We start from the raw sequence: 27,130 nt of genomic DNA, 5'->3' as shown, positions 1-27,130 counted from the left end.
GTGGAAATGGGGGATGGGGGGCGGAGGGGCGGGGGAACTGAGGTTGGGTATTGCATTTGGCAGCTCCCTGTTGGAGCTATGCCTACTGATTACTGTAAAAAAATATAAATAAAGTTTTGAAAAAAAAAAAAATAAGAAGGCCCTGGTCTTTTTTTGGTATCCGCATAACGCTTAGTGTGTGTTCGGGCCTTTTCTAAATGTTCTTTGGCTTCCTTGTGAACATTGATGAGAGTTTCAATCCAGGAGTCAACTGTTGGTACAGGTGTGGGATATGGGAGAATGGAAGGTAGAACTGACAGGTGGAATCCTTGGCTGCAATAAAAAAGGGCTGGTCTTGACTGCCGAATGATCAGAGTTGTTGTAAGCGAATTCAGCCACGGGTATAAGGAGTGACCAGTCGTCCTGTACCTTGGTGGCGAAACAATGAAGGTATTGTTCCAGGGTCTGGTTTACACGTTCCGTAGCTCCGTTAGTCTGTGGGTGATAACCCGATGAGAGAGCACGTTGGATTCCTAGAACACGACATAGATGTTTCCAGAATTGAGAGATGTATTGAGGTCCTCGATCTGATATGATCTTGGAACGGAGTCCATGAAGGCGAAATATATGTTCCAGGAAAATGCCAGCGAGTTCTGAGGAAGATGGCAATTTGTACAATGGTGTAAAATGGGCCATGTGGGTGAATAAATCAATGGTGACCATGATTGTCGTATAGCCCCTAGATGGTGGTAATTCCATGATAAAGTCTGTAGCGATGAACTCCCAGGGCTTAGAAGGTAGTGTAGGTTGAAGTAGGAGACCTGCCGGTTTCTTGTTATCATGTTTGTTTTGATTGCAGACTTGAATGTACCGTTGAATGTCCGTTTTCATTTTGGGCCACCAAAATTGTCTTTGTACGAGACGAAGGGTGTTGGTGACACCACGATGCCCGGAGTGAAGAGTGTCATGACAGAGGCTAATAATCCGTAGTTGCAGTCTCTGTGTGGGAATGACCAGGGCATTGTACTTGAACAAATATCCGTCTCTAGTTTTTAGACTCCATCGATTCTTTCCTGTGAATTCCTTCCATATTTCAGAGGACTGGGTTTGCATTCGAATGTCTTCCAGGAGACTGACTGCTTGAGCTACAAAAATTGTGTGGGGAAACATCTTTGGGTAGGTCCAATCTTCAAGAGTTTTGTAATCAGAACGTTGAGATATGTTCTGTGATCCGGGGACATGATGGATGTGGAACTGGTACTGGCAAAGAAGAAGGCCTGATGGGCTTGACGGCTATTCCTACATTCCATAGATTGCAGAACTTGAAGATTTTGATGGTCCGTACGGACCTGGACAGGATGTTTAGCTCTCAGAAGTAGATGCTGCCATTCAGTGAAGGCTTGACAGATGGCCAACAGTTCCTTTTCCAAGACGGAGTAATGAGTCTCGCTGGAAGTCAGGGTTCGTGAGAGATAAGCAATGGGGTGCTCTAATTTATCCTCGAATTCTTGCTTTAACACTGCTCCTATGGCATAGTTAGAGTCATCCGTCTCCACTAGGAATGGTCGATTAATATCGGGTTGAGCAAGGATAGGGGCTTGAGTAAACTCTGTTTTTAATCATTGGGATGCCTTGTCCTGGGCTGGGGTCCAGAGGAAGGGGGTGTCTTTTTTCAATAATGTAATGATCCGTTGAACTATTTCAGAAAAGGATGGTATGAATTTCCGGTATAAATTGGCAAGCCCCAGGAAGGATTCAATCTGTTTCACAGAAGTGGGACCAGGCCAAGATAGTACAGCTTTCACCTTTGAATGGTCCATTCCTATTCCTTCTGGACTAAGGACAAATCCTAGATAATGAACAGAAGGGACATGAAAAAGGCATTTCTCGGGTTTAGCTAGGAGTTTGTGTTCACGTAGCCGTTGCAAAACTGCCTTTACATGCTATTCATGCTTTTGAGGATCCTTGGAGTAAATCAAGATATCATCCAGGTAAACGATGACGAAGAGGAACAACATGTCAGAAAACACCCTATCCATGAGGCGTTTGAAGACTGCGGGGGCATTTGCAAGCCCGAAGGGCATGACCAAGTACTCAAAGTGACCAAAGGGTGTTCTAGAGGCTGTTTTCCATTCGTCTCCTTCCCTGATACGGATCAGATGGTAGGCACCCCTGAGATCAAACTTCGTGAAGATTACAGCTCCTCTCACCGCTTCCAGGATATCCGAGATTAAGGGCAAGGGAAAGCGGTCCTTGAGGGTGCACTGATTCAATCCACAATAATCAAGACAAGGTCTAAGCTCTTTAGTGTCTTTCTTGGGAACAAAAAACAACGAAGCTCCAGCTGGAGATTTAGATGGTCTTCTGGTGCCATTTTCAAGGTTGGTATCCAAGTATTCTCTAAGGTCCTTTTTTCCGGTTCGGATAGAATGAACATCCTCCCAAAGGGAATCACTGCTGAAGGTTCTGTATCCATAGCGCAGTCTTCAGGTCTGTGAGGGGGTGGGGCCTGGACTATAGCAGTTGAAAACACATCAGTGTATTCCTGATGGGCCCTAGGAACCTGTATGACGTTTGAAACCATGAGTGGGCCTTGCTGGTCTGTTGGCGTGCTTTCGGAAGTTGTCAAGGAGGAATCCGGGAATAGACAGTGAGATATGCAAAACTCAGAACCAAGAAACAAGGATACTGCTGCCCAATTGATGTAAGGATTGTGTTTCTGCAACCAGGGCATACCCAGTACAATAGGGTAATGGACTGACTTGATGATGTCAAATTTGATCAACTCTTGGTGATGGTTTATCGAGAGTTGGATTTCTTTGGTCTCCAAGGATATAGGTCCTGAAGAGAGAGGTCTTCCGTCGATCGACTCTACAGGTTGCATGATACTTTGTGTTTCATATGGAATGTGGCGTTTAAAGACCCAATCTTGATCAATGAATATTCCCATAGCCCAACAATCCACCAAGGCCAAAATAGGGTAGGTCTTATTCTTGGATGACGATAGGAAGGCTTGTAGAATCACTAGATTGTTCTGTCCAGGAGAGTTCAAGGATGGAATAGATGTGGAGCAAACATCCCTCTCCCGAAGCCTTGCTCCATCTAGGACCGGGAGCTGGCGTTTCCCGAACGCCGTGGAGGGGCTAGAGGACATTCTCTAACTAGGTGTTTATCCGAGGCACAATACATGCATAAGCCCGTGTGTATCCTTCTCATCCTTTCTTGCGGGGATATGGGTCCACGGAAGGCCCCTATTTGCATGGGTTCTGGATCACAACCAGAGACTGGAGTAGGGTCCGGTTTCAATGAGTTCTCAAGGGAACCCTTCTGGAAAGGCATCTTGGTCTTTTTCCTCTCTGCCTTCCTTTCCTGGATATGAAAGTCTATCTGCATGGCAAGATCCTTAAGGGCCTTGAATGAACTTGGACGAGCCACTCTGGCTAATTCGTCTTTTATCTCTTCATTTAGCCCCCTTTGGAAAAGAGTAAAGCTTGCTTCTGAAGGCCAATCCGCTTCCTTGGGCAATTGTTTGAATTTTGTGACATACGTAAGCATGTCCTGGGATCCTTGCCGAAAGTCAAGTAGACGTTCCTGGGCACTATAGACCTCTTCTGGGCGAACAAACATGGTCTTAAGGGCCTGTATGAATCCATCGTAATCATCCAGGAGGGCATCTCCAGAATTGACTAAAGGAGTAGCCCAAGCCAGTGCATTCCCGGAGAGGTGCGAGATTATAAAGCCCACCTTCGCCCTGGGAGTTGAAAAATAGTAGGGCTTAAAAGGTAAAGTGGACTTAACAAGAGTCAAGGAATCCACTAAGGGTTTTTGCAGACCCATCGTATTTGTCTACAATGCCACCCAGTAGCACGGTTTCCTTTGTGGCAGAATCGCGGGACAAAACCAGTTGTTTCAATGCGGCGTTTTCCGCCTTTAAATTCTGCACCTCGGTCGTTAATTCTTGCATGCCACGCATGATATCCTGAACGGCCTGTTCCATGTTGGTTTCAACTTCGGTTGTTTGGCGTCTCAAACTGTCACTGAATTCCCCCCTTCTCACCTGAGATCGCTCCTTGCAGGATTTCTTGGAGGAAGTCTTCTTGCGCACGGATCGGGTTTTGTATAAGCCCGCGCGAGTCTCCTCTGACTACAGCGTGCGTTCAGCGTTCCAGGATACTCGGATGCTCAGGACGTCCAGGAAGCGAGGAAGTGTACACAAAGGAGGTACACAAAATCCGGGAAACAAGGTAAGAGATGAGGGAGGAATGAATTCGGAAATTAGAGGGTGCGGGAACCAAGGACAGGAGAATAGTTCAGCGAACTACAGAGCACACGTCTAGTCACTACCAGCAATATCGTTGAGAAGCGCGGGGCCGCGGGGCGTGGTCTATTTGTAGAATGTGCTACGTCCGACGTGGAAGCTGGTGCAAGGCGCACCATATTAGACGGCCATGTTGGGAGTATCAAAGAGTGCAAGCCACGTTGTGACAAGGACCAGGAAGTCCAAAAGGGGCGCGTTCTGTGGATCATGGCAATTATAATTAATTTCAAATACAAAAGGCAGGGTCAGTTAAGAGTTGTTTAAAAAGAAACGACACAGTCGCCACTTGCCTGCCCAACCCTGAGATGTCAACTGGCCCCATGCCACGAGGAGCACATTTAACCAGTTTTGACCTATTAGCTGGCAGAACATTACCAGCGTAGGCAATGAAAGAAGTGTACCAATAAAGTAGTGGGTCTGTGATTCCAGCAGGGGACCGAGAATGAAGGAAGGGAGGGAGGGAGTAACGTGCAACACGGTTTTCAAAGGCTTGCAGTCTTGCTGGTTGACAGCCAATTGAGTTGAAACAGATTTCTGTTTCGCTGTAACTGATATCCGGGGTAAAATGGAGAAGTGTGCTTTAACTTCACAAAGAACAGTTCCGGGAATGGTAAAAATGGTTGCAAAAAGTATTGGAGCTGTTAACAGTAAAAAATAAAAGTAGTTGAACACCGCTCCCGACTGTTCCCGCTCACTTCCACCACTGATCGTAGGACATGTAGGCATGTGTGTCTTTTAACAAACAGGAACTTCACGTCCCAGCATTGTACTGTTCGCTGAAAACCATAATGGGATACGGATGACCCTTCTAAATTTAGGAGGATACATTTCCCCTTTATTGAATGGGTAAGGGGTCAACCCATGCTCCATTATTTACACAAGAATAGTCTACTACCAGCAGCGAAAGGGACACATTATATATAGGATTCGAACCTGCGTTAGCAGACTCTGCACAGATGTCAAAGCGAGCGCTCTACTCGCTGTGCCACTTGACCGGCTATCATCCACCTGTTGGTGGAGGGAGAGAGCTTTTTTCCCCCCTGGCATCTATTGTAGAAAGAGACACGTCTTTAGTGTTTTTCTGAACTGGGGGATGATAGGGGCATTTGAAGCCTCTACTGGAATTGAGTTCCAGACAGTCAGGGCGTGTCAGGAGAAGGACTGCTTGCAAGTCTACTCTTTGTGGACCAGCTTTGATTCCAACCTTTCGATAGTTTTTATATGTGAGGTGCGAGAGCCTGTAGAGGCGCGGAGTTGAGCTGCCAAGTATGTTGGTGTTCTGTTTGAGAATGCTTTGCTGGGGGTACATGCAGATTTGAATATGATCTCGACAAGGAGAGTTAGCCAGTGAAGCATATACAGTGTTGGAGAGAGATGGTTAGATTTGCAGGCACCTGTAATGAGGTAGAGGAAGCAGTTTAGTGTGCTGGTTTGAGGTGGGCCAGGTGTACAGCAGGAAGGCCAGTAAGGAGGGCGTTTCCCCCACCGATGTGTGGGATAACAAGGGGTTGGACCACTGTACAGAATTCGTTTGGGGGAATGGAGGTTTTCATTTTGCGGAGTGTGTGGATCTGTAGCCATGCGGTGTGTGACTTTTTGACTACGTGCTTTAGGAAGGAAAGGCTAAAGTCAATGCAGAATCCCATGGATTTTGCTTAGTTTGATAGCCAAAGGGTGAATTCTTCCAGGCACACGTCATCCAGCCATTGTTGCACAAGCTGCTGTTTGGTGAGGGGACTGATTAGGGAAAATTCGGTCCTGGTCTGGTTCAGTTTAAGGTAATCGTTTGACATCAATGTTTGGATAGTAGCCATGTATTCATGGAGGCGAGCAATGTCATCAGCATATTGATGGATGCCTACGTTGGGGTCATTTAGGAGAGTTCCCAAGGGTACCATGCATAGACTGAAGATGATTGGGGAGACAACGGAAACTTGGGGGACCGCACACATTAATGAGCCCATCTGTACAATCTGGTGCCTATTGGATAAGTAGAAAGCAAACCATGTATGTACAGTTCTAGAGAAGGCCATCCTGTTGGGGAGTAGGGAGAGGAGTGCTTGGTGATCAACTGTGTCGGAGGCAGATGACGTCTTAGCGGACTGGGAAACACGAGTACTGAGTGTCTGTGCTTGTGAGTGCATCGTCCTCCACTTGGACGGTTGCAGTCTCAGTGCTATATTTGAGGCGGAAGCCAGACGGTAATCGCAGAGAAAGTGAAGCTGGTTGATTTTGGCAGGTAGTTGGGTTGCAACTATTTTCTTGATAAGCTTCACGATGAACAGGAGGCTATTGATAGGTCTGTAGTTGGTTAGGTCCTCTGGGTCAATCAAGTTTTTTTTAGCAGTGATCATATGAGACCAGTCTTCAACACATCTGGGAATGCACCTTCACTGAGGGAGGCGTTTACAATACCAAGGAGTGTTTGAAATACTCGTCCAGTGCGTTGTTTAGGGAGGCAGGGAGGAAGTTGTCTGTGTATGTAGTGGGTTTGAGTGAAGTAAGTGTGTCAGAGATCCTTAGGAGAGAATAGGGTGCAGTCTTTCCAGGAGGGCAGTGCCTGAGGATGGCTAGCAGAGCTATCTCTAGTTTTGAGGTGTCAATGTCACCTCTGATCTTATCAATTTTGTTAATGAAGAAGCTCTTTATTCTGTTGCATTTCTCTTGTGAAGCCGGGACCTCTGGGACAAGGTTGGGCTTGGAGCAGTACTTGACTACTTAGAATAAGGCTTAGCTCCTGTTAGATGCTGCCTCACTGGTGGAAGTGTAGTAAGCCGACTTAGGCTCAGAGAGCATGTGTCTGCGTTGGGTATGCAGGGATTTGAGGGATGAGAGTTCCTCTAGATTGCGGCTCTTGCACCATTGCTTTTCAAGGGATCTGATAGAGTGCTGTTTTTGGCAGCTTGGGTGTGTACCAGGGTGCAGACGCTTAGGTGCGACTAGACTTTAGAGGTGCATGGGAATCCACTAGTTCTTTGGCAAGTTGGTTAAATGTATCCAGAAGGACTGAGGCATTCTCTGTGATGGGAAATATTGTGAACTTTGCATCTAGTGTGTCTAGCGGGAAATTCTCGAAGGATCAGTGCTTAATAACAGGGCGTTTGGCCTGACCTTTGCAGGGGCAGCCTTGTCGGTGATATGAGATGGGGAATCGCGGCATGGTCAGTCCAGTTGTGGGGACGGGGGGTTGAGCAAGAGAGAATCGTGCAGGAGGTGAAGGCTAGGTTGAGCGTGTAACCCCTCACATGCGTGGGGGAAGAGTATGATCTGTTTAAGGTCCATGGAGTTGGTCAAAGAGAATAAGGAGTCACGTAGGTGTTTTGCTGGTTGGGACTCGGGCTGTTGAAATCTCCAAGAAGGATATTATTATTAGAGAAGGAAACTGTTGCAGAGGAGGAGAACATTTGTGCTACTCCTTTGTAGGTTGGGATCCAACTTCGCAGACTTGGAGTGCTGTAAACCGACCGGGTTAGCTCATGCAACTCTTTGCCACCATTGTAATGAATTTCTGCCTCACACTTCATCGCCGATGATGACAAAAGCACTCGTAAATTGGGTTAAATCCCAAGTGAGCTGTGCAATAAACAAACGCCTATGTCTAAACATACTGCAGGGTATAGAAATGACATATTTAATACTATAGCAAAGAGATTATTCAAAAGATTTGAGCAAACAATTAAAATCAGGCATGCTGTTCCCACGAGCCGAGGCAGAGGCAGCAACCACCTGGCAAAGATGCTAACACAAACCCACATATGGAGAAACGTACATATGTGACATATTGGCAGGTACAATCATGGGTGAGGCGACAGACAGATAAGATTCACAGAAATAAATACTAAAATGGATTCCACGTGAAGAGGTACCCGGCCAGGGGTGGGCAACAAAGCAATATACAACTAAATCAATTCACGGAACACGAATGCTCAAAGAAAGGGAGACCTGGAAAATCTAGAATGCAGGCAGAGATGCACAAGGACCATCTGGGCAAAAGCAGGGATAGACAGCGACGCCTAAGAGCAGTTATATGCACACTCCCAGAGGGAAAGAAGGAAGGAAGGAAGGAAGGAAGGAAGGAAGGAAGGAAGGAAGGAAGGAAGGAAGGAAGGAAGGAAGGAAGGAAGGAAGGAAGGAAGGAAGGAAGGAAGGAAGGGAGGGAGGGAGGGAGGGAGGGAGGGAGGGAGGGAGGGAGGGAGGGAAGTGAGAGAGAAGGAGGGAGGGAGAGAAAGAGAAGGGGGAAGAGAAAGAGAGCCCAGGAATACTAATTTTCTGAGAAAGTATCATGGACAGATAGAAAGGATCACAGAAGGTGTGGGGCTCATACGCAAGATGGAAGAAGTTGCATCCAGGGAGGAATACTAATGGTGCAAATTCTGAGAGAGAAAGGGACGGTGGCGGAGACCAGTCTAAGCCCGGGTTCTGGTATTGTTTCTTTGCATCCCCTACGTATGGTTGGTGATGCCCGTCCAACAAAAGGCAGCCTGAGTGGAGGTGAGAGAGTTGGAGTTACCTAGAAGACTGAGCTGCATCTGCGGGGTGCAAACAGGAAGGGGTGTCTTGTATATGCAGTTGACATGGAAACAGAATAATTCACTATCAGAGGGAGCATAAAACAAGCAGAGAGCAAAACTCCCATGCAGAAAGAGTGAGATGGATGTATATAGAGGACGGCTTGCCTGCTGAGAGGAAGATTAATGGGGGAGGGATGGACAAGGAGAAATAGTGAGGGGCGAGGGAGATTCACTAGTGAAGAGGAAAAGGCTAACCATGTGAGAGCCTCACAGGCAAAGGGACACATGTAGAATGGAAGACTCAACGGCGGAGAGAGGGAGAAAGTCACGTGCAGAGAAGAGGGGTCAGGGCCAGAGTCACAAAGAGGCAGAAAGACTTGCAGGTCAAGAGAGAAAAACGATCAGGTCGAGAGGAAGACTTCGAGGAAAATTGCAACTCAATGGATGAGAGATTCAAAGGCAGCGAGAGAAACTCATTGGCAAAGAGTGAAAAACAACTGCAGAGAGATAAAGTCAAGGTCAAGCAAAGGTACAAGCAAAGAGACAGCAACAGATAGAAAGTCAGGTGCAGAGACACTCGGGAGAGACACACACACCAAGGTGATCCACTCTAGCGATCACTCAATCAGAGGTGATAACTGTCCCATGCACCTTACCATGGGCTGCTGAGTCTCCATCTTGATGATGTCTTCGTATATATCATCAGCTTCATCCTCGGGTGGGACAAGGTCATATTCACTTTCACCTCCGACTTCATGCTCGCTGTAAATAGAAGGGGCAGCATTAAGGACAACCAACTACATGGTCAACTCAAAAGGCAGGAGATGATAAACCCACCAACTACATGGAAAGAAAGTCCAACGAACCAACTCTCCAGGCAGGGGACATCCAAGCAAAACTCCAACTCCAGGAAAAGAAAATGCAAAGACTCGGAGAGAGAAACCCCACCGACCACAAACTTAAGAATATATAAATGCAAATACCCAACTGGCCAAACAGAAGAAAACCTAGAAAACAACAAACTTCTGGTAAAGAAAAAATAAAAGGGCAGCTGAACACGTAGCTGCGCCCTCCGTAGACTACAAACTCAGAGGTAATGAAATACAAGAGCGTGCCAAACTCTTCATACAGTCAGCATCAGACTCCCTCCTTTCAGAATTCAGAGAATAACAAGACCCACCTCTTCAAGGAGCCTCTCCTCCTCAACACCTAGGCCATCAAGTGGCCCCCCACGCCACCTGACTCGCTAGACACCATCCACCCCCTCCCACTCACCACCCTGTACAGCTGTACCCCTCCTCTGTGCCCCTCTGTTTCCTACCACCCGCTGTATATGTGTTCTGTTGTCACCTCTGAAAAGAGCTCTAATGTGTCTCTGTATTGGTCTATACCTCTGTAAAGAGCTCCGTTGCTTCTCAAAGCTAGGTCCACACTCAATAAATACAATAATAATAATACTAATAATAATAATAATAGAAAAATCCCCACAGGCCACCAACTTCGCTTGAAGAAAATACAAAAGTTCAAATCTCTCCCTGCAAATCTCCATCTCCACAGCAGTGGAGTATAACAAATGCTGTAACGCAAGACACACAGTTCACAAGTGTTTCAAGGCACAGCAAGGCAAGGGAGGGGAAACCGAGGGAGGGCAAAGACAACGATCTTACTAGGCCTAGTGACATTGAGATCGTGTCTTACTAGGGCCCTGAGATCTCCCTTTCTACCGTTAAAAAACTCAAAAATATATATATATATTTTAAATGTAAGCTCTTGGGCTGTGTCCAGTGCCATATGGCTCTTTGTTTCAGGAGTGGCTGGCTTTCTTGTGTAGGCCTCTTTAAAAAACTGGGGGTTCCACAAGTTTAACACTTGGAGCAGTAAGAATAGGAATAACAAATAATTTGTCTTTCTGGAATTCTATAAAAACATTGCTAGCAGGGCTGTTGCTAGGTCTGGAAAAGATCCGGGGCTACACTAATGTCGGGACTGTTGAGACTCGGGTCTAGCTAGTGTTTTGGTTGTAGCTCCTGAGCTTCTATCTGGGGCTACAACCAAAAGACCTGGGGCTATAGCCCCCTCAGACCCCCCCTAGCAACGCCTCTGATTGCTAGACTCATTGAGGGTTTATTTCAGGCACACTTCAGGGGAAGTCACTGATTTAGTCTGTTCTTAAACACCTCAACCAAGTCTTTCAGAGGTCGATAAATGAGTACCAACACAGGTTGGGTGATTATTGTATGTACATTTGTTCTTTATAAAGTGCTTAAGCATAAATGCTATATAATAATGCGTCATCATTTGGCCTTGGACGTCTGCTTGCATTCACAGTGTTTTGGTAATATGGGCCTATAAGCACTGATATTAACGATACAAATGGTGATCCATTCTTGTATGAAATGTATATCACATTATAGTGGTATCGTCACCATATTATTCGTAGTGTACTTGGGTACAATGCTATATGACGCCACTTCCTCTTTTGTGAAGGGGTGAAAGGTTGTGTTCCATCGCTTCCCGTAATGTCACTTCACTTCACGAGGGGGGTCCAATGGTATCACTTCCTGTGATGTCATCAGAGGTCAAGGGTCGTGTGATGTCACTTCCACTACCCTTGATATTTAGGTGAAACGGCGTACCTGTTTGCATCCTGTGGATTACGTTATTATGCAGGAGTATGTTTGCTTTCCATCTCTGAATGCAGCACATTCTCTCTGAAGGTTTTGATGCCTTTACTAGGCCCCCAAGAGAAGTGCAGAAATGCTACTCTAAATTATCCTGAAGACAGACTTGATGTTGAAAGAGAATGAAGTTTAATATTGCTATACATCTGGACAATGTTTCTTGGGGAATGTCATGGTAGCCAACAGCCCTTTGTCTCTGGGTTATTCAATGTATGGGTTTTCGCAGTTATGTAAAGTGGATCTTGGTTTCTTAGAGTACGAATATGACATTTCTAGGTGAAAAATGAGAAGAAAAGTCTATGCTCAAATGTTGAGAAGACGGTTTGATAACATTCAGGGGGTCGGGAGGCTGCGGGTTCTTCCATTTCATCCAGCTGACTGGGGAAGGGGAGGCCATATATGGAGGCGGCTAGGTTGTGTGGGAGACGCTGAAGAGGGGCATAGGAGTGCCTTATCCTCGATGAGGAACTCCCCGGAGGCGTGATGATGATAACAGAGAGGGGCATGCACCCCCACGTGGAACCTGAAGCCAGTCTCAACTTCACCTTCTTGCAGAAAGGCCCAACTTGGGATACCCTGTTACCAAATATATTGCATAATCCTCCTTGCATAAGCACCTAAAGTATGTACGTATCACATAACCTTATGGTATCAATTCCCAAATTGGAACTTTCCTTTATTTTCATTAACTGTAGCGTATTACATTATTCTTATTGTACTTTCGGACCTTCAAACACCAGTCCGCAGTCTTTTGAGCCAAGATGCTTTCGAGCAGCACAGCTAAAAAGTCTAAGGCCCTTATTCACAGAGCTTTTTCCAATGGGGTTTTGCCATTATACGACGCTTCTGTGAATTAGGACATAGAGGTTCATCAAGTATATTCCTGGAACTGTAGCAGCAAACCTTCGGCTAACAAATAGGCCTACATTGTGATGTACTACTTAACATGAAATGTTCACCAAACATGCATGCTATGTAAGGCAATACCGAGCATATAGTCGCAGAGACGTCTGCTGCAATCAGTTGCTTGAGGGATAGAAAGTTGCTGAAATACACCTTACTCAGTTCACCCTTTAGCACAGGGTCCCCATGCAGGCTTCCCGAGTCCCACACCAAATTCAATCGCAGCCAGCAAACACCTCTTCCCTGACTGCAAATCACGCAGCACTGTGCAGCCAATCCAACAACAGGCTGAATATGACGCTACAGTGCTAGTCATTTCTGCCAGAGATTGCCATTTGCCCGCAATCATCGATGCACTCTAATTTGCTGTTTAACATGTGATGTTTACCAATTATGCAAATAATGTAAAGTGCAGCCTGACATGTCATTTCCGAGCTCGCCATTGCAATCAGCTGCTGTAGGGATAGATATGGGTGGATACGCGCGCTGCTCGCTCCCCCTTCTTAGCGCAACATCCCGATATCAGCTGAATGACTCCCATGCCACATTCACAGGGGAGGCAACTCGCCGGGCACCCCGCAGCAATGCTTAGACCATCACAGCACAAGTCACCGCTGCCACAATCGCCATTGGACTGCGGTCAAAACGATTCTAATATCGTGTAATGTCTTCACCTGCGATGCAACTTACTATCTCGTGTAGGTCCAGGCTAAGGCCTGTCACACTTCCAGAGACTCTAAAGAGCTTTAAGGCCAGGGTCACGGCAGTTAGGCACTATACAAACATCACATAACATACTATGTTCAGCTCTACAATACGGCAAGAACTGTGGTAGCCAGGGTTACAACAAAAACGAGGTAATGGGAAGTTATGGGCAATTCTCAGACTAAAGATCCTTCATATTTCGGACGGGAATTTTGTATACAAAAGCCACATGATGATTTTGGATGGTTTTGTATGTAGCAGAGCGCGACGGACAATCAGAATGGGAAAGGGTGCTCGAACACGTATGATTTCGATGGGGGCCTTCGAGGTGATGCAGGCTGTTTTGAAGATGACGTACCCTTAGATGGGTAGCCACTGTAGTTCCCACATGGGGAGGTTGGTATGGCCATTGCCTTTGATAAACCAGGCTAGTATCTGCAGGATGCTCATCATAAGGGCCAGGGGTGGCCGTTGCCACCACCCAGTTCATAGATGGCAAATGGTGCAAGACCATGGACATTAGATGGCATAGCTTGTAAAGGGGGACCTGGGAATAGGGTAAGAATAGTTTGGAAATGTTGAGACTACCTGGGTGAAATACCTTGCAAATGGTTGAAGCACCTAGAAATCTAGTTGCCCAAAGTGCCAACTTTTATGCCACCCAATAGTGGTTTATAGAGTCATCATGCAACCTGCTGGTTGCTTCAGAGCACACTGGGTAGGTACAGCAGATGGCAAGCCAAGGTCAAGGGAAAAGGCTACTTTAAAGAGGCTTCATAACAACATATTAAGTAATAGGGGGGAAGCGGGAGCATACACATGTGTCTTTAGGATGGAATTAAAGAAGTGGTTGCTCTACCCAGGATGGGAGAAGGTGTTGCAAAGGATAGGTCCTAGACCGTGAACCAATGACCAGTCAGTCTTTGCTTAAAGACTTTGGAGCACCTTGTATGAGCAGCTGGCGTGCAGTGACAACAGCTGGTAAATTCTGTGGCTACCTCTCATTATGATGCCAGTATATCTGCCCATGACGTATCTTTCCATATGATAGCAAAACGTCATTAATGATGGAAAAACGGACAGATGAAAGTTCCTGGCATATGCCATACTGTGCCAGACACCAGCACTGTGGTATTATGGCACTGGTACCTTATCTGAGAAAATAGCATATTGCACCCCCACTAGAACCAGACAGTAGGCTGTGGAGGAAGAAGAAAGGAAAAGGGGCAACGTGTGTGTGTGTGGAGGGGTGGGGAGGGGAGACGAAGGAACAGACTAGAGGCACACAGAGCTGACAATCTGGTGAGATTTAATGGGACTATGGTGGGGGATGAGGTGTGTGTGCGTGAGTGAGAGTGTGAGATTGAGAGAGAGAGAGAGAGAGAGAGAGAGAGAGAGAGACAGAGAGAGAGACAGAGACAGGGAGAGAGAGAGAGAGAGAGAGACAGAGACAGAGACAGATTGTAGGTCTTGGATCAGGTGGAATGCTCATCTAAGGAAACTTGTGGCATCAAGCCTTTTCCAATGATGCCGGTTTCTAGTAATATGGAAGAATAGATTATGTTAAAAATATATATTTTATTGTTTAAAGTGCGTACATAGCTCAAGAGCAGCAGAGCGCTGTACAGGGTGTGTGTAGCCAGCTTCTTGGCTGCCATCTTTTAACAGTAGCCCAGTACTGTGAGTTGCGGCCTGTGCACCCATTGGTATTATTCCTCAGTAAGGTGTTGTTGAAAATACCTTGGTTTTGAGAGATTTGCGAAACTGGGAGAATTGTGGAGGTATTCCAAGCCGATATCGGGATCAGGTTCCAGAGGGTGGGTGCGTGACAAGAGAAGCCTTGCATATTAGATAGGAATTAGTGGAAGCATGGTTGTGCAATAGCTCCGTGATGTGCTTGGGGAGTCTTTGAAGTGTGGAGGACAGGCAGGTAGAGCGGTTTCTGGGAATGCCAAGCCAACTGTCCAAAGCAACAGAGCCTAGGATAGTTTGTGTACAAAAGTGAATGCAAGCCAACTGTCCAAAGCGACCGAGCCGAGGATAGTCTGTGTACAAAAGTGAATGCAAGCCAACTGTCCAAAGCGACCGAGCCGAGGATAGTCTGTGTACAAAAGTGAATGCAAGCCAACTGTCCAAAGCGACAGAGCCGAGGATAGTCTGTGTACAAAAGTGAATGCAAGCCAACTGTCCAAAGAGACAGAGCCGAGGATAGTCTGTGTACAAAAGTGAATTCAAGCCAACTGTCCAAAGCGACAGAGCCGAGGATAGTCTGTGTACAAAAGTGAATGCAAGCCAACTGTCCAAAGCGACAGAGCCGAGGATAGGCTGTGTACAAAAGGGAATGCAAGCCAACTGTCCAAAGCGACAGAGCCGAGGATAGTCTGTGTACAAAAGTGAATGCAAGCCAACTGTCCAAAGCGACAGAGCCGAGGATAGTTTGTGTACAAAAGTGAATGCAAGCCAACTGTCCAAAGCAACAGAGCCGAGGATAGTCTGTGTACAAAAGTGAATGCAAGCCAACTGTCCAAAGCAACAGAGCCGAGGATAGTCTGTGTACAAAAGTGAATGCAAGCCAACTGTCCAAAGCAACAGAGCCGAGGATAGGCTGTGTACAAAAGGGAATGCAAGCCAACTGTCCAAAGCGACAGAGCCGAGGATAGGCTGTGTACAAAAGGGAATGCAAGCCAACTGTCCAAAGCGACAGAGCCGAGGATAGTCTGTGTACAAAAGTGAATGCAAGCCAACTGTCCAAAGCAACAGAGCCAAGGATAGGCTGTGTACAAAAGGGAATGCAAGCCAACTGTCCAAAGCGACCGAGCCGAGGATAGTCTGTGTACAAAAGTGAATGTGGGTGACTACAATGGGAGGTGGGGAATAGGGAAGAAAGCAGTAGAAACCACCCTAGAGGAGTCCTACATCAATGCCACAAATTATAAAAGATGGTAGTGGCTGGGCACGTGATAAAATAAAAATAGTAAATTGTACTGGTACCTGAGCCAATTATAGCAATACGCTCTCCACTGTACCTACACACACGATATGGAGTTGAGATAGTTGGTAAACAGTGTTGGCACGTGGTATGTTATGGTAGCAATAATGAACTGATGGAAAAGGCAAATAAACCCCTGGACTACTGGTTCTCTGCAGTGCAATACGGTCCATCCCGAAGCAGTGAGAAACCTGCCCATTATGGTGGCCCCTGTCCAGTAACTTATGGCGCTGTTGAAATATCTATCCAGATTTTAATGTTTGACCATTAGGTGGCACTGTAAGCACTGCCTAGAAGCTACAACTATTGGCATAGGAAGAGGAGATAGAAGAGATGGGATGTGAGAAGGGACACCTCCTGTGGATGTCGTTTGGGTTTGTACATGTCAATTGACTGCCCATGGCCATGCTAGTCCCTTTGGCTAGTCCCATCAACTACCCGCCCCTCCCTCCAAAACAACTAGCTCTGTGGTTTAAATGAGAATTCAATATCTTTTCTGAACAGTCTTTTGAAAGATAATGGCTTAATTGCAGTTGTAAACCAACTCCTTTTTTTAAAAAAAATATGTCTTCACCAAGCATGTCTTCAGTCTCTTAATTTATAAGCAACATGTATGCCATTGCAGCTGTTCCTTGCACTGAATTCCCATCAAAACAAGCATTAGGAAAGCCAACATGTATGGCTTGTGTGTTATATAGGAATTTGCCAGGTGCTGCCATAATATACATAGGTACTAACACTGTATGGCAGTCGTTGCCTTCTTACATCATTATGGCAATGCCTGGGACATGTTACCCGTGACTATATAAAAGCCAAAACTGCTGGCTTTGCCAATGTTTGTTCCATTGTATGAGGCTCTCGAGTGTCCCCCAATACTGCTCTCCTAGGAAACAAATTACTATTACAACCCCTATTACAAACCCTATAAGTGTCAAAGGACAAGATGACCAAGTGTCGCCATCTCGGACCAACATCATATCCGATCCAGCGGCTCAAACAATTGAGAAATCAGCAGACCGTCTGATATGACGACAAGATCAAATGTGGCCAGTTTGGGCTTAGCTAGACTTACTCCATCGGGCTTACTAACAACACTCATATGCCTGTGTATTTCAAAGGGAGCTTTATATTGTCAGGGGAGATGATCAGTGAAGACCATTTCAATTGACATTTCCCAATAAGGTACTCCACATGCATGCTTCTGAGTATCCAGCATTATCAATAGTAAACGGCAATGGAGGCCGAGCCCTGTCTATCACCACATCCACCCTCTGGAATACAACCCTGATGTCTCCAAGGGCCGTTGCAAATCATCTGGAGATTCTGCGTGTCCCTAATTGCGTTCATTTCCTTGCACGCCTCAAGGATTCCGTAGCGCATTGTGAAACCGCGCTTTGATAAAACATCACCCCGCATAAAAGATAATAACTTGTGGCTTCCCCAGAGCTTCCGCTCTCGGGGGCGTTCGTCAAAAGAAATTGCAAGTTAAAGAAATCTTGACATAAGATCTAGTCAAAAATATCTGGGGTGTTAATGAGAATCTACATCTTCGAACGCCAGAAACAGAATATTACATTTCCTCTTGGCCAGAGGAGGCAGAACTGAACAAATGGTGCTTCACTCTGTGCTCTCAATCAACCAACACAACAGACATATGGACAGTGACATTCTCAAAAACCTGCAGGCAACTGGGAATCGCTCCAGATGTCGCCAGTTGTGGCCAAGGGTCTACGTGAAAGAATCGAGAAGCAAAACAATGCGGCAGAATAGCGCGCGCCTGCATTCCCTCTACCCTCCACCCCTTTGCCCCTAAACAATGCGCCCAGCGCACTTACCACTTTCCTTTACTGTGGCCCTCTCCGTGTAGCGTCAGTTCCATCTCCCAATCATGGGTCAGAACTTCTGCCGCAGGGTCCCTTGCTTTTTTTTTTTTTTATTGTTACCCGCTTTCAATGTACCCCTGAACCCATAATTCCAAAAAAGGAGAGCGGGGGACACCCCCACAACCCACGCGCCCCTTGTTCGGCATTATGGGATTCGATTTTTTCCCCAATGCTGCATGCGCAGTAAATGCGCATTCAGCTTTTTTTTCCTTGATATTTTTTAGACACAACGGTGGCCAACACTGTTGATTGGTGTGCAGACGCGGTGGCCAACACTGTTGATTGGTGTGCAGACGAGTGTACCTCTAGCCACAGCAACCCAGCGAGCAACTCGAGCCGACAATCTAAAGCAACAGAACTGCCCACAAAGTGATCATATTTTAAAGCTGGCATAATGCCCAGTACCTAAAATAGCAGCACAGCACATGAAATGCATCAGATAAACTGCACATTAGCAGTGCAACCTAAAACACAAAACAGCTGTACTACCCCAAAGAGTGCAACTACACAAAACCTAACAGAGCAGTGTGGATAAAAATGCAAGTTCAGCAGAGTAAAGAGGCACAAACCTATCAGCTGCAGGATTAGCCCGCTAAAAGGGAAAGGGGCTTTGTTGATAGCCACACAGTTCTATGTATTAGGCTGAAGAGTGCCCTAAAACAATTGTGTTTCAAGCCAACAACTTATAGGCGATAAAGTATGGATTACAGGTAAGTTTATGTGGCTTAACATTAGATAGAGGCACAGTAAATAGGCCTCAGAGCTTGCGTTTGACTAGAAACAAATTCACATTTCATTAATTTGCTTAGCAGCTGCAGAGACTGGCAGTACATTGCAAACTACAGGTTCCCAGTATCATACGGTAAGAAATGAACAGCCTTTGATACTTCCGAGGTCAACAAGCGAAGCTCATGGCGCCGGGGAAAGGCAGTGACTGCACAATCATTTTATAATTCGGCATTTTAGTATATGAAACTGGTCTACTGACGGTTTCAAAATGCCTGGTTGCACATGTAAGCCTGGGAAGAGATTCAGAGAGTTTCTAAGATGGAACATTAGAACGGTAACTTGTCAATGGTTCAAGGCTCTTTCAGTGTCATAATCAGTTTTATTCTCATGAGACATGGATTGAGGTGACCGGAGGCAGATGAATAAAGATCCACTGGTCATCTCAAATGTCTCAATGTTTTGGCACTATGATGTGGGAATTGTGGGTTGGACTGTGATGTCACACAGGTGGTGGAGGGATGTGTGGCAAGGTTTGCGGGAACCAATTATTTTAGGATAATGTATGTCCCACTATAGGGGAATAACGCAGCTCTACCAATTAGCCTCATTTGGAGGACTAACCTAATGTTGCAATGTGGTTTGATGCTAATTAGTTTGTAGGATCATAAAAAGCTTTTGCTTTTGGGGTGTATTTTTGACAGCGTCTTTCATGCAGTTCTGTTACGCATTCTGCTTGAATTTTGCTTTCCCAGCTGGGCCTGGGCCCAGAATAAATAGTGTTACTTCTTGCTTGGTGTACACTCCTTTCTTGGATTACTTTTGTGATTTTTATTGGTGAATTCCGAGGCAACCCGCAGTACAGCAGAACTAAACAAACCCTGCAGCAGTTGGGCTCCTGACACTTAAGAAATACCTACTGTGGCAAGCTTCATCAGCTGGCAACAGCCCAGAGCCCAAGTTATGGGCCAAATCAAACAGAGAGCCTTGATGCTGGGCCCAGGAGCGTGTATCAGCTGATCAAACCTATCGCTGTGGGTATTATTGGTATTGGGCCCCGCAATGTCAACCCCAAAATTGATAATGGCATGTTTACACAAAAAACAAAGGCGGTCCTGTGAGCACGCATGGGTTGCGACATGGGTGGCTGCCATGGAAATGGAAGAGGCGCTCTGCTCAGAGCCCCTTCTTCCATTTCCATGGCCACGGGAGGAAAACACAGGCACAGAGGGAAGCAAAGTGCTGCATGAGGATGGCTTTTGCAAAACCCAAAAAAGAGAGGTATGGTGGCGAGTATTGGGGGACATGGAAGGTGGTGGGGTGGTTAGAGGTAAGGCATTGGGGTGTTGAGAGAATAGGGAGGGAAATATAGGTGGGCATCGCTATGAACCAGGGCTTGGATTGTCAGTTTCAGCATTCAAACCGAGCACGCTGATGGGTCTTCACATTCATCCCAGCTGCTCATTAAAGTAGCACTACCTCCCACGTAAAGGGCCAGTAGCAATACAAACTGGGTTTTGAACATGTTAATGAGCGCCTTGACTACTTTGTCGCTTTAGAATAATGCTCAGCCAATGCCAACTGCCAAGTTTAACAAGTGCCGTATTGCCATTGCTGTGTGAGATCTATTTTCTAATGCGCATGTCCTAACTAAGAAGGCGTTACTGCCTAGAGGTGCTCACTTCCCCAGTTCTGGTCTCTGGCGTGTTTCCCTTTTGGCATAGAGAAGCGTGTATTACAGCCCCCTTTCCTAGGCAATGTGGCTTTAGCAGACGGAGTGCATGTGTGTTCTCTTGCATAAAGCCCAGTGTCTGGAAGGGACGGGGGTTGCTGCGCCGACTTCCGTTCTGTCATTGGGTTGCTGCTGTCCTGTGTGTATGATGGCTTTGCCGATTGTTACTGAAAATCGTTCACCAATCCACTGGAAGAGTCTGTGGTTTTGTTTCCATGACAAGATCTATGACCCAAAGTAACAGTACCATGGAAAGGACAAAAGCAGCGTTCTCTAATCTAAATGATGGAGTAATATCAAATGCATGGATCAACAGTACAGTGGAAAAAAATATTGTGGCGGGACCATCCAATATCTAAAGAAGCAGGAATATTGTAAACCTAAACCATCACTACTAAACAAAGCCTAAAGTAGCCTACCTTTCCAGGGGTCTACATATGTTTTGGCCTACAGCTCCCATCAGCACTGGCCAGCATAATGAATGTGTAGGGATCAAAGTCCTAGTCTAAAACATCTGGCCTGCCACCGGTGGCAGATTCGGGCTCTATATCTTGTGGGTCCGTTGCCAAACTTTCCTTCAGAGTTAATCGCAGATACACTGGGCTGGGCGATGCAAAGGGATCATTGCATTGATATTTAGACAATTCGTGATGACATTGCGCCCATGGTCCGACCTTCAAATAGAACAATCCGCAGTCACATGTCAATCTTATGGTGCGCAAAAAATGTGAGTAAAAACGAGGTTTGTTGCACTTTCGAAAATAATAATTTGCAATAAGTTAAAACGTGATACGTACGTCGCACACCCCATGGCCATTTATGTCGCAGTTTTCAGCCGCACTGAGATTCCAGAGCTGTGTGCATTTTCACAGAAAAACACACTATTGCCACGTTCTTGGTATTTACTCTGCATAAAACTAAAATTCAACACCCCTCCCCCCCTGACCCCTCAATCAGTTTTATTACTGTATGAGCATGCCGACTGTATCACAACGAGGATTTTGAAGTAGTGTGTCACATGTCTGTGGTTGTAGAACCTCTCCGATACCTTCCCCTGACAAGCCATGTTTCATGGGATAAAGCATCTAGAAGGCTGAACTATACTTGAGAATTAGCAATGACCCTGAAAATCGACTATTGGCAACAATGAATCAAGAAATCCTTAGGGAGTCAACGACTTGTCATCTTAAGAAACATATGGAAAGCCTATTTAGTGAGATATGTTGGACCCCAAGAAAGGGGAGTGACATCACTGCAATGAAACCTTTACTAACTAAGCATATTGAACTTTGGGACTGGTTGGAAAATTATGTGTAAATACCTTGAAAAAGTATCAATTTGTATCGTATGTCCCATATACTTTTAAAACACTGCAGCAATATCTCAATCTCTGTCCTTCAGCTAGACTTGGGCGTTTAATTTTGCTTATAAGACTGGACCATCTGCCTGTTTTAGCAGCTACGGGTATAGAAAGCCAGATCCCAGCCCTAGAACGCTACTGTCGGATCTGCAAAAATAGGGCAATAAGTGAAACAGCTAAGCATTTGTTAACAGAATGCCCTAACATGAGAAAGATATACCAGATGCATTACGGCAGATACGTTCACAATCTGGAAACAATAGGAGCAATGACATTCTGGCTGCAAATTATTAATGCGAGGAATAGGACTGTTGATCTCAACGTACAATGTCTGGTTGAAGATAGAGAAGATTGTGGGAATGTCCATATAGGTTCTCATGATAGTGCTGGAGTGAGGCTCTGTAGAGCTAGGTGAGGAACTGGGATTTGATTATGACTTGGAGTTAATTGTACAGTATATAAACTAGCTAATTGTATGTACTCCCGAATGGTTAGGAGTGGTGGTGTATAACTATATTTGGAATATTTTCTTTCATATGAGATACTTTGAGAATCCTGATGAAAAGAATTATTTCTTTTATATATTTTTTCTGTGACTTATCGTATATATTACATTATATTCTTTTATGATGAGTTAATTCTATGAATGTGTGTTTCTGTGTATATTATTTATCTGTAATGTGTAAAGTTTATTTATAAACGGTATAACATTAAATAAATAATTTAAATATAGATTATGACATTTTTCTGAGCAAAATAAAACGAACATTGGCAAAGCCAGTTACCAGACATTGTATAATGGTACTACCTGGCCATAAGATAACAGCTGTGGAAAAGGTGTGATTCACTGGGCATGTGATAGCAGTGACTGTCAAATACCCATCTAATACCCATGTCCCAGCCAACATTGGTGGCTTTGTGAGTGCTTGTTTAGAACAGGTCTTCAGAGCAGATATAAATAAAATGTCTGAAACTGAGGGAGACTTAGCTTATAGGTGGTGCCACTGAATAGCTAAACCTAAAAAGGACTGTTCCCCAGTGGAAATGTGATGCCCTATGTTTGGGGGGTGGGGTGCAAACTAAAAGGGCCCTGTGAGGGTTATGGAATGAAATTGTGACACATGAACCATCAAGGACAGTTTATACCTCTGAGTTTGGCGCAGATAACGCTTAGTTAAAACAAATTGATTGGGAAGACAAAAATAAAATTGGAGATAAAGGATTTAAAAGATAGGGAAATGGAAGTGATTGGGTTATGGAAAAGAGTGAGACGAATAAAGGAGGAAGCACAGGTGAGAATGCGAGATTGGATGTGAAAAGTTAAGCCGAAAAGACAGCATGTTAGAAAGATATGGTGGTAACGTCACTATATTAGCAGTGCATGAAAGAGTTAAAGTTAAATGAAATGGCAAGAGGCTGAGCCCAGGTTAATTAAAAGGACTAGCTCGCAAATATTCCTAGGTATTCTACTGAAATTTAGGGAGACTAGCAAATAATCCTAAATCTGCTGAAATCCCACAACAAACTCACAATCACGTGACCGAAATCTCAGCCATTCAGAAATATGAAGAGTGGGGGGGCGGGGTCCGCTGGTCCCTACAACACTGCAGATGCCTCTGCGAACACACTTCCCACCCAGGAGTACTGCAGTCAGGGTCGCATCACACAGCAACCTCCCCAAAATTACATTTCTTTTGTGTTCTCCGGTGAACACAGTGGAGCGGGGGAGCCCGGGCAGGCGCGCTGCACAGCACGCTGGAAAGAAGACACAGACCCCTTCAGTAGGCTCCCCCGCGTGTGATTGGTTTCACGTTGGGCCACATTTTATCTAGCACACCACAACGCGCTACGTCACAGCATGTGCTAACGCACCACATAACAGCTCTCCTTTTTCATCAATGAACAAACACTTACAAATCCGAAAACATGGCTATGTGGCGTCATGTTACCACAAAACAGAACAGTTTAAACATGTCAACCAACGGCTATGTGCCTGTATCATAGTCATCTAAGTGAGCCAGGTGGCACTAACGCACCGGATACCGTCTCTCTCTTACCGGTTCCATCTCCTCCCTCACGTCATTACCAGGTTCTGCTCTTCTGGGTCATTCATATCCTTCAGTGTCAGCCATCTTGGTTTGTCATCATCACCGTCGCTGACTTGTATCGCAACTGCCAGGCTCTGGCCGTTGGATACTCTCCCGTGCCATGCTCTTTCTCTGCTTGGGGTTCCAGACAGCTTATGAAAAAAACGAGAGTTTCGGGTGACTTGTCCTTGTCCATCTGATACAGTCACTTGTGACCCTTGTACGTTCACAACTTTGAGTGCAGTGGGTTAGTGCGTGAGAGACATTTTCACTGTCGGGTTGCTGGTGCGGAACAGGACGATGTCGCCTACCGCGATGTTACAGTCACAAAGGCCTCTGCGGACATTCTCTCACTCGATCAGTCTCTCCATTTTTGCACGCACAGCCTCATTGTCTACGGTCCCTAGTGTCTGTCCTTCCAGTTCTGGGAGCAGGTTCCATGGGCACTTCTGAAATAGGGCCTCAGCGAGAGCCACCCTTGTCGAGCACTGTGGGGTTGTGTGGTACTGAAGCAGGAATTGAAAAAGTGCCCTCTTTTCAAACAGCCATTGGCTGTGTGCAATCCGGAAGGTCTTATTTAGTGTGCGCATTAGTCGCTCTGCCTCCCCGTTTGCCGGGATCATACAGGGGTGATTTTCAGGTGTTGAATCCCATTCTGCCAGAAATTCTGCAAAATCGGCGCTCAGGAAGAGGGTCCATTGTCTAAGCAGATGATATTGGGTAATCCATGCGCAGTGACGATTTTCTCCATCACGGGATTAATGTCATTGAGGGCCATCGATTGGAGGAACTCTGCTTCTGGGTACCAGGACCTTGGTCTTCTATAACCACAAAGTGTGTTTCCTGGTGAGTTGAGCCGAAATCCATATGTACACAGTCCCAGGCTTCCTCGCTCCTTGGCTTGCATTGGATCTGGGGTTCTTTATGCTTTGGGGTGGTCGCTTGGCACCATACACACAATCCAATGAAGTCTTCGACTTTCTGCTCCAGGGCAGGGAACCATACCTATACAAGCAAACAACTCTGCATCTTTGCTGCACCTTGATGTCCATGGTGGGCTATTTCAATCTCTCTGTCTATGAGAATGGTGGGCACTACCATACGCAAGCCCCTCAGCAGACCGCCATCATCTGTAAACGTGAGTTCGTGTTTCACTTTCCACAGTTGTACTAGTGTCTTTCTTGCCTCTCATGTTTTCCCTTTCATAGAACTGACTTCCACTGTCCTGTTAGCATGGTGTCTTTCAAGAATTGGAAACAGCTGTCGCTGGCAGATGCCTCTTTAAGCTTGTCATTCTCCATCAAGCTTGGTATTATACCACCCGCTAGCAGTCAGACACATTCTTCTGTCTCTAAAACCTCCTTCCTGTCATCCTCCACCCCTAGTCGGATGCCTGGACAAATAGTTGGCGGCATTGTTGACTCCTGGTCGGTAAATCAGATTCACTCTATAGTCTTGTAGCGCTAGCAACCATCTTTCTATGTGGGGTGGGGGTTTCGCTGAGCCGCCGACCATTATTTGGAGTAACGGCTTATGGTCCATTATCACTTCGGGATAGACTTTGGGTAGATGTATATGTGGACATGGTGGCACCGCCAGAGTACTGCCAGGGCCTCCCTCTCTATCTGAGAGTATCATTGTTCAATTGGCTACAGCACACGACTTACATATGCTACAGGTCTGATATGCCCATTCTGGTGAACCTGTGTGAGCACAGCCCCTGGTCTGAAAGGGCTAGGATCCACCACAATCTATGTGCTTCTGTTCGGATCGAAGAAGGTTAAAGTACAGTCGGCAGACAGGGCTTTCTTGATTTCCTCAAACACCGTCTGATCTAATGGTGTCCATTGCCACAGTGTGGACTTCTTTGTGAGGCTCCTCAGAGGTTGTAAAATGGTCCCTAGGTTTTAAATGAACAGCTGCAATACGAAACCATTCCTAAAAAGCTTCTGACTTCGGACACCATTCCCAGTGCTTCGCCTCACGAATGGCTTAAACCATTGTGGGGTCGGCTGACAACCCACTCTCTTGGAAGATAAATCTAATGAACTCGATTCTCCTCTTTAAGAATTCGTATTTCTCTCGGTGGGGCGGGGGGTTATCCAAGTGAGCAGATCCGTTCCAGTACCGCTCCCAGGCACTGTAGGTGGTCACTTTCGGACTTGACGAAGACAAGGATGTTGTCACTAATGTTCAGTGTCCCTTGCAATCCTACCAGGGCCCTTCATACAGCATTCTGAAACACTTCGCCGACTGAAGAGATACTGAAGTGGAGTCTTTTATACTGGTACAGACCGATATGAGTAGTGAAGGTAGTTATATACCTTGATTCTTCATGTAAGACTAGCTGGTGGTAACTGGCTCTCAAATCCAGTTAGGAGAAGAAGGTGGTGCCTTCCAGATCGGCTACAATTATCGTTGGCGTAATGTGGTGTTCTCTCTTGATTGCTTTGTTCGAGATACTCGTGTCCACACAAATTCATACGCAGTCAGGCTGTTTCGGTTTTTGTGCGATTACGATCGGGGACACCCACGGGGTGGATCCCTTGACTGGTTTGATGATATCGAGTTCTATGAGATTGCGAATCTCCTTCTCCACCCGTTCTCGTAGATAGAAACATACTCTCCTGTGTTTTAGCGCTATGGGTTGGACTGTTTTGTCTACATGGAGGTGCACCAGATCCCCCGCCATGCGCCCAATGCCTTCAAAAACATCCTTAAAACGGTCTACGAGGGCTTCTACATCCTCTATGAATACTGTGTGTGCGAACTGGACCAGTTTAAGGGCTTCTGATGTCGCACAATCTAGCAGGGTCTGTTCACCTATCTTGGACACAAAGAATCATGCTTTGATGATTTTCTCGTGTCGCACTGGTGTTACAAACACTTCTTCCAGAGGCAATGGAGAATGACTCCAGAATGTGAAGATCCAAACACTTTTGTTTTGAAGTGGTGGGGGTCCTGCAGTTTTTGTTAATGTGACTCTGCCATTACATTCACGGATGCCCCCAGTGTCTATGAGCACAGCAATGGTGGTGTTCAATATGCTCACCGAAACATCTTGGTTGGCGCTTCTTCCCACTTACGCTCATTATTGTGGAGATGAAGAACACGTCTTCTTGTTCACTTATGCAAACTGTTTGTGTCTTCTGCTGGTACCATGGTCCTGACTTGCGACGACTGGGGCTGAGCTGTTGCCCTGGGGTGGTGTTTACCTCGAGGCACTATGTGCAGCACTGAGGCCCTGCAGCCTCGT

The 27,130-nt window shown here is 45.9% G+C and overlaps 1 protein-coding gene across 2 annotated transcripts in view; it reads right to left on the bottom strand.

Moving 5' to 3' along the window:
- VAV2 (vav guanine nucleotide exchange factor 2) overlaps nucleotides 1-27,130 on the bottom strand; it is a 1,354,235-nt gene that overhangs the window by 396,142 nt on the left and 930,963 nt on the right. For both annotated transcript variants that reach the window (XM_069609623.1, XM_069609624.1), the window contains exon 5: nucleotides 9,465-9,570. In XM_069609623.1, coding sequence (XP_069465724.1) covers nucleotides 9,465-9,570 — 106 coding nt within the window. The remainder of the gene's footprint in view (nucleotides 1-9,464; nucleotides 9,571-27,130) is intronic.

This window comes from Ambystoma mexicanum, chromosome 8 (genome assembly GCF_040938575.1).
Source record: "Ambystoma mexicanum isolate Mex_15411 chromosome 8, UKY_AmexF1_1, whole genome shotgun sequence".
NCBI classification, from domain to species: domain Eukaryota; kingdom Metazoa; phylum Chordata; class Amphibia; order Caudata; family Ambystomatidae; genus Ambystoma; species Ambystoma mexicanum.
The sequence above is the reverse complement of the archived record's forward strand: the minus strand, read 5'-3'. Positions and strand labels throughout refer to the sequence as shown.